Raw genomic sequence first — 8,265 nt, 5'->3', positions numbered from 1 at the left:
CCCAGCAAGCCAGCTCCAGGAGGCAGCCCCTGCCCCCACCCGAGCTGGGCATTCCTGGCACGAGCTCAGAGCAGGGAAGGAGGTGAATTTGGTCCCCCAGCACGGTGGGAAGGAGTCGAAGGGAGGGGAATAGGGGTGGGCAGGCCGCAGCCAGGTACTCCAAGAGCCTCTTTGCTGTCTCTTTAAGGCTGAAACAAGAATGCAGTCAAAGGAACCTGATTGTCATTGACAGGAGAAAAAGGTATTCACAAGTTTCTTTATGTTTTGAATAATTGTTTCCTGTTTTGCTCAGGAGAACAAGTAATTAAGATGACATTTGTGAGTACTAATTTGGATCACACTTATGTGTATGTGTTAGAGAGCTGCAAGCCAAAACATGCAAAACCAGCCTTTCATTGAGGAGAAAATGAAAGATACAGAATGAAATGGAACGGGAGCACCAAACGCTCACAGGAGCTGAGCGTCGTCGTGTAAATTAGAACCCCAGTGCTGATGGCAATTCTCATTAAAGTCAGTGCCTTTGGCTACGCCTACACACAGCCCACAGTGGCCGATGCGTTGCATGGGGTCTGTTAACGCTACTGCTGTGGACCTGGAACTGGTGATGGCATCCCTCAGGTCAGATCCCAGCCAGCACCAGATCTGGGTGCCCTGGGAGCCCTTACTGACGGGCTCTCCTAAAGCTGATTTATGCCCCAGTGGAGCACGATGATGGGGATGGAAGGAGCGTGTCTGGAGCAGCTGGAGCACTTGTTCTCTACTGGCCAAACCCTCCAGCTCAGAAGCAGAGGGGCTGAGGCAGGAAGGCCTGGTGGGGAGTGGAGTTACCTAGCCCCCCATGAGCCTCGGGATTATGTGCCACTGTGCTGCTGTGGCCCCCACATCTGACCAGTCACACGCAGATGTTCAAGCATGACTATAACATATGTACAGATGGCCCTTCTGGGGACCAGAACCATCTAAGTAATGACACGGTCTCCTTGCGCAGAAGAGTGTTTGAGGCCTGATAACTTTGTAGAAAGTTCTGCTACGAATCATTTTTATCTTGCCCAAGACACAGCTCTGGAACCCAGGGGGTACAACTGGAATCCCCCACGTAATTTCCACATGTGTGTTTAGTCATTTTAATAATCAAAACAGATAAAATTACCCCAAGTGAAATTCACAGACAAGAAATACTTTAATTAAATATTGTGTAAAATGAACATTTTTATACAGTTAAATATCTGAAAAAATGTACAGATAAAACAATCTTATTGTAGGGTCTTTAACAGTAAAATCTACCATTTAGTGAAGCGCTCAATTTCGAGACAATGAAGCGATGAGGGCATCGACTAGTTAATCTAGAACACAAACCAAGTGCAGGTATGAGGAAACTTGCAAACATTCACATGTACACGTGAGCTCGTTTTCAGATCAAACCTTTACTTATACAAAATAAAACGGAGGCAATTTAGTTCCAAAGTGACTTCTCAGGCTTTTCCACGTAGCTAAGCCTTGTCAGCCGTCACAGAGCCAGAGTGTGACCCACCGACCACTCGGGACATTCTATTTCATTTAGTCCCTTGAATGAACACTTTCCTAAGTTGTGCATTGTTTTGTTTTGTTTTTGCGTCAAGAAAGTTTTTAAAAGTCCCTCCTTTTTGTTTTAAATTTTATTTCTGCTGCAGTTTGCAAAATGTTGGCTGTGCTGTGTCTGCCAAGCATTTAACGCAAAGGGAAAAAAAAACCGGACCCTTGTGGTCTCCCTGCGGGTTTGGCACTAACAGGTACAGTATTTGAAGGCGGTCATTCCAGTTTAAAAAGGACAGACTGTGCTGTTGGGTCTGACCACAAAAAAATTAGTGTTAAAAAAAGAAAATTAAAAACCAGCCGTGACTTTGGTTCCCCTGAAACCTCCCTGGATCTGAGGCGGGCCTGGGAAGACGCAGAATGCAGCAGGATCGGATGCAGAAAGGAGCGAGCCAGGGAGCACCGGGTTTGTGCTTTTGTCTGTGTGTGTGTGTGTGTGTGTGTGTGTTTTACACCATAAATCTCCAAATGAAATATTGATTAACAATTGTGGTGTAAGCCTGTGATAAAATAGCACAAAGGTTCTTTAAAGAAGTCCACTTTTAAGGCATCAGAGAAGTTAATGTGGCAAACATTTTAATTAAAACATCAGAAGTAAATTTTATTTTAAACTTTAGGCCTCTGAATTTTTCCAGTAAACACAGTTCAGCTATGTGGCAAAGTCATGGGTGGCAGCTAAAATGACTTTTTACATTCTACAAAAAAATAAAATAAAATAAGGACACAGCCCCAAACGGTGTCGCCTCTTCGCGGCCGTTCCACATGCACAGAATCTACTAGGATTTGTCACAGCCGGGTGGCACCGCTTTGTTTTGACTATACAACGAACTTTTTTTTCTTTTTCAAAAGTATTTGTTCAGATAACTTAAAAATAATATAAAAATAAACAATGAATTTGACTTTTCCTCAAAATAAAAAAAAAAGATGGAAAGTCTAAACAATAGCAAATTTTTGCAGTACAAATGAAATGCAAGGACACTGGTTCACTTAACGAAAGAGAGAGACAGTTCTTGGCTTAATGCTCTTCCCAGCATCACAATACCAGGCCATGATCAAAAACCGACAGAGACAGGAAAAAGAAAAGATGGCAGGAAAAGCAATGTACAAAATTTCAAAGATAAATACAATATTTATAATTGATATGTTACAAAATAAAGTCCCTTAGCAACTGCAAGTGTTCATGGAAAAGTAAGTGTTGAATGGAGACCATTTTATTCCTTATAAGATACATAAGGAATAAAACTTGTTTTTTCTAAATATTTAAGTGGATCTGAAAAAAATTCAAGACAAGTGTATAAATATTTAGCTACAACTTTGGCAAAATCACAAAAGTCTACAATTTTATAACCACATACAAAACACATTAGGGAAGAAGGATCTAGAAGTCAAAAGGACAATTTCTGGTACAAGAAACATGGACCTCACAGTAGCCTAAGAATGCAATAGTATACAGTGCTAGCAAAAGTTGAAAAAATGTTGCAGATCACACTTGCTTAACAGGAAGCTCTAGCAGTGGGAGAATATTTTAACCAACAGACAGTAGCATTTTTTTTTCTCTGTCAGTGTGCTTGTTGAAGGCAAGAGAATTCAATATCAAAGTTACAATTTCTAACTACAATAAGTTACAAAGTTTCATTTCATTAAGATGAAGTTAAGCGATGATAAACCCGCCCTCCCTCCCTCCCCGCCACCCCAGGTCCCCCATCACATCGTCATCCTGTCTTCCAGTTTGATGGCTCATACCTCCTTGGCCCCCTTTTTTCACCACAAAAAAATATTTCACATTATAGAGATACACAACCATTGTGGATCTAAGTATGAGTACAGAAAAATGTCTGGAGGCATTGTTCCTCAGTGTTTCATGATAACCAAAATGGTGCATTCACAAAGTTTCTCCCAACACATAGCAAGTACTAGACATAGCCAAGACGGAGTCAGAAACTTGATAGAAAATAGGCGTCGCTTTGTTTTCCTTATTCTTCGGACTGAGAAATGTGAAAATATGAGAAAAGTTCAGTCAATAAAATGGAATTGTTCGTGAAGAAGTAGGCTGTTTGCATGTTGATTCTTAATAGTTTAAATAAAATCTTTTAACAAAGTCTTTTGTAGCATTTCAGCTGCTGCTGATGTGTTTGAAGATACTGTCTCCATCAGCATGTCTTAATATACTAAACGTGTCCCCTGAAGTCCGTCCTTGGATGCTGGGTGCTGCGGAAGGTAAACAAGAGTCCCTCACATTGGCGGGACTACCAGCCCAGACATAGCTGAAAGAGAGAAAGGAGCCAGGTCACTGGGGGCCACCTCTCATGTGGCTCGGGGCCCGGCCTTCTCTTTACGCTCTATTCACAGTGACAGTAGGGTTGCACAACTCTCCATTAACCAGCCTGGGGCTTGGTTAAGGCGTGGGGGGGGGGGGGGGGTGAGGGGGGGGCGGAATCTACTTCATGGGATGGGGGTGTGTGTGGGGGCAACTCCCCCCCAAGTCCTCGCATACTGCAGCCTTCCTGAAAAGACTTCCTTTGGAAAAGGGACAGGCTTCTGGCTTATTGTGTGTGAAGGCTGCTGCTCCCCACACAGCTCAGTGGATTGTTTACAGCAGACAGAGGCCCAGACTCCCCAGAGGCCACCTCTGTCGACAGATGTGAACCAACCTGGTCACTTCTGTGAGGCCGGCCAAGGCCAGCCCGCACCGCTCTCGCTCCCTGAGTGAAAACTGGACACGCCTCAGTTTCCCCTCTGCTTTGAGCCCTTGCCTCTGCTCTTCCGCTGAGGGTTCCGTATCGTAATGGTGAGTCGAGGGCCCTCCAAGATCAAAGCCACTCACAGCCCACCCGCTCTGCAATCTCCAGGCCAAGGGCCCTGAAGAGACGAGTCACAGCTCCGCCCTAGGGAGCTCTTTTTTCTCTTCTTAAAAGAAAAGAGAAAACTTTGCACTGAAATGCCAAGTGCGGCCGACGCTCTCCAGTGAACTCCTGGTACGAATGTAATTTAAAATCTTTTAACTTTAGTGTTGTTTAATTTTTGTCAGAATGATTGTTCTCATTAATTTATGTATAACATATTAATACATTTGTTCATGTAGTGATGTGAGCTTCAATTTCTCAGTTCATTAATTTCAACAATATTAATTTATCTCCGACTCACCGTTACAACTTTATGGTTTGGAGGACCTGTGTGTACACTCGCGTATGTGCACCACCATCTGATGGGCCTCATGACCGGGTGGATGGTGGCCAGGGCCGTGGCACCTGGCCACCTGCCGTTTAGGCAGCTCTGGTCTGGTGACCGCTGCTGGCTCACAGGCCAGCTGGCGGCACTTCGGGCCTGGGCTTCCCTCTCGTATGCTAAGAGATGTTGTGAAGACAATTATTTCAAATCACTGATACCTTTCCAGTTCCTTTTTTGAGCATTAGTTCATCAAAGTGAAATATGCCACCGACTTCACAAAAGGGCCAGTTTGTCTTCTCCACGGGAACGTCCTCGGCACCCAGCAGAGAGCCTGGTACATAGTAGGCGCCCAGTAAATACTGGTTGAATGGATTCATTTTTTTAAAGGAGTAACTGGATTTGATTTCACCGGGAGGAGCATATACCAAAGGTGGTGTCTGAAAGAGGCCAGACCACGGCCACTTAATTGCAGTGCCTGTGGGCCTCGGGGATCACAGAGCCGCGTGCAGGCTCACGAGGCCTTGGGGCACTCCCGCGGCCCCACCTGCTCACAGTCATGGGCCACTGTGTGGCCTGCACTGCCCAGAGGGGCCCAGCCCTGGGCAGGCGCTGGGTGCCTGCTCCACATGGCCCACTCTGCGGGCAGCTGTGTCAGGCCACGCCTCCCCCTGCCCTCAGGGCCGGCCCTTCTCCCTCGAGTCTGAAAGATATCACTCAGAAGAACCAGCTCCGTCCAGCACTCCTGCTTACACGGCCCTGGGTCTGCGGGCACGCCCCTCTCCAAGGACGACACCGTCTGGTGGGGCCGTGGTCTGTTAGACCAGGTGGAGAGCGAAGGCTCAGCCTCAGGACAGCGAGGGCAGGCTGATGTGGAGGCGGGCTATGCAGGTGGCACGAGGAGCCACCATCCCCACCCTTAGGCTCTTTTGCTGCCTCGTGAATAAGGAGGCTGCAAGCCCAGGAGCCACGGGCCGGGCTGCACCTGCTCTCAAGGTGAGGGCACCGGCCGTGAAGGCCTGTTTGCTGAATGGGACTGAAAATGGACCCCCGCTAATTCACCACACTCCTGCTCTCTCCCCTGTGGTTCCACTCCCTGGGGACATGGCTGCCTCACAATGAGGGCACTCAGGCGATGTCGGAAGGATGAGCAAATGGTTTTCGTCAACCAAGAGGAAGAAGCTGACACTTGTGGGGGCCGAACGAATGGGTGTCATTTCTACGACTATGAGCTCGGGAGGCAGTATGGCACCATGGCAGACAGGGAGAGCATGCAACGGCCACGAGCAGTGCAAGGATCCAAGACTGCGCCCAAAGGGAGGGCCGGAGCTCCCGCCTCCCAGGGAGAGCACCTGGCCCTGGCCTCCGCCCCCTGCCTGAGGCCCAGGCTGGCTGCCCCCAGGGGACCGTGGGGGACAACTCTGCCCCGGCTCCAGGAGTACCCCCAGGGCCCCGGCCAAAGCCGCCGCGCTGCCCCCTCACCTTGGAGTCCGTTCCCGTTGGCGCTGGTGCAGGAAGGAGGAGGAGAAGCTTGGGGCCGGACCACGGGCGCGAAGGCGCTCTTTTGTTTCACTGCAGAGATGACATTGGCAGGTGAGAATGAGAAAATGCCGTGTGTACTGCTACAGTTTGAAGGGAGGGTGACCGAAGAGGCTGCCATGGTGGGGCTGGACGGCACTACTGCAACAAAGCAAACACGGTCAGGACGCGCGGCGCCGGCACGCAACGGCACAGAGAGCGCTGGCCTCGCCCGCAACATCGGGCCGACAAACGGGCGGGGGATGTTGCTGGCTTGGCCACTCTCTGGATAACAGGCAAACTCTTGTGTTGACTTTCGTTTCCAATTGGGCAGCCCCGTTTTGTTCTGATTTTGTTGGGGTTTCCAATGGGACCGCTTTAGGGGGGGCCCGTTTTGGGTCAATTTACTGTCGTCACGTGGACGCCCAGCCTCCAGAGCCACCCTTCCTTGATCCAGTAGCTCACATCACAGAACATCCAAGCAATGCACACATTTGACTTTGCAGTGAATATGAATCTGTGTGATGACGTGTGACAAAAACAGACACTTACTGCCGTAGGGAGAGTTAGCGGAGGAGCCATTAAGAAATCCAGGCGAGCCAGGGACCCCTAGATTGGCCATGGCGCCACTTCCATATCCATTCATGCTAGTGCTGACTGTGTTGTAATTGGACTGCTGGGGAGTACTGCTGGGCACGTATCCTCGCGGGGACACGCTGCTTGTATTGCGACTGTAGCCGACTGTTAAAATCCCCCCCCGGCCAAAAATAACGTTATTATCAGGGAGAGACACTTGGGGGGGGTTTCCCCGCAAATCTCTATCATTTATTACACATTTTTAATTGACCTTACGCTGTACTCCGGCCCTAGCGCCTCGAGCCAGCTCCGAGAACCTCATCGCGCCAACCCTGCTCGGCGCCTCGTCCCCGCACCCGTGCGTCCTGGTGGCTCCGACAGCCGCCAAAGCGCACTTTGATCGGACCGTCAGCCGCCCTCACGCTTCTCTTTAGAAGCAATTACCAACAGCCTGAGTCCGCTCTGTCCCCCACACCACATGAACTTCAGCCTCGGCAAACCTTCAAATGCCACAGCTGACAAGGAGAGCTTGTTTGTGGCCGTTGACTCCCCGGGACAGGCTGTTTGGGGGTCTGCATCTGTATGGCTGCTGTTTCTGTGAGTGTGGGGAGGGCTGGGGGCGGCAGCTTTGCTCGGGGCCCCCCCAGTAGCAGAGGAGCTGAAGCCTCGCAGCCGCAGGGCAAGGGTTTCCGAGATGCCTGCACGAGGCTTACAGAGGGGGACCGGAAGGGGCTCAGAGAGCTGGCTCCAACACTAAGGCGCCGCGACCCCCGCGGCCCCAGCCACCGCGCTACGGGACAAGGCGTGGGGCGGAGAAATGGAAGTTTCTCTCCACTTATTCATTCCAAACTTAGAAACCAAATCCCACCCGTGCAACATATGCAAGAAGGGTCCCATCACCTGACTATGTCACGGCTATCTATGGCTTTTCCCAGGCTTTCAAGGAAAGCAAAGTCACTTAAAAATTCAAAGAAACTTCTGGTAAATACCAGTAAACAGAGTGGCAGCCAACGTGGCTACAAGGATTAACTTCTGGGTTCTCTGAGGGTCCTCTGCCCAGTACTCACGGGGCAGATCTGCAGTGAGGGCCTCCCTGAGCACAGGCGGAGCCGACGGAGCGCTGTCACCATCCTGCTGGACTCGGGGTGCGGTCAGGGGCAGCTAAGTCTTACGCATCCCAGGGAGGGCATCCCGCCGGGCGGCCTACCTTGGTCATTGGCTTGTGATGTCTCCGACACGTTAACGGCTAGCTGGCTGCTGAAGGAGTTCACGCCCATCATGCCGGTGTGCGCGGGAGTGTTGCCCAGGGTGGGGATCTGGTTGTGATTGCGAGGGACACTGTACAACGCCTCGGCAATGTCAGCCGCTCGCTTCAGGATGATCTCCTAGGGCAGGAGGGGAGGCCGTCAAGGGGGGCAGCTCGGTGGGTGGTGC

The 8,265-nt window shown here is 50.1% G+C and overlaps 1 protein-coding gene across 19 annotated transcripts in view; it reads right to left on the bottom strand.

Moving 5' to 3' along the window:
• Positions 1-1,161: 1,161 nt before the first annotated feature.
• EBF3 (EBF transcription factor 3) overlaps positions 1,162-8,265 on the bottom strand; it is a 120,293-nt gene continuing 113,189 nt past the window's right edge. For 2 of the 19 annotated variants that reach the window (XM_070562574.1, XM_070562720.1), the window contains exons 13-17: positions 8,039-8,216; positions 6,808-6,996; positions 6,220-6,417; positions 4,959-5,071; positions 1,162-3,836 (exon numbers count right to left, since the gene is read on the bottom strand). In XM_070562574.1, coding sequence (XP_070418675.1) covers positions 3,819-3,836; positions 4,959-5,071; positions 6,220-6,417; positions 6,808-6,996; positions 8,039-8,216 — 696 coding nt within the window. In that variant the 3' untranslated portion in view covers positions 1,162-3,818. Of the gene's footprint in view, positions 3,837-4,958; positions 5,178-6,219; positions 6,418-6,807; positions 6,997-8,038; positions 8,217-8,265 lie in introns of those variants that run through there. The other 17 variants (XM_070563013.1, XM_070563171.1, XM_070562811.1 and 14 more) reach the window with 14 other exon arrangements.

The sequence above is a fragment of the Equus przewalskii genome, chromosome 1, assembly GCF_037783145.1.
Source record: "Equus przewalskii isolate Varuska chromosome 1, EquPr2, whole genome shotgun sequence".
NCBI classification, from domain to species: Eukaryota; Metazoa; Chordata; class Mammalia; order Perissodactyla; family Equidae; genus Equus; species Equus przewalskii.
Note: the sequence above shows the minus strand (reverse complement) of the source record. Positions and strands in the feature narration are given on the sequence as shown.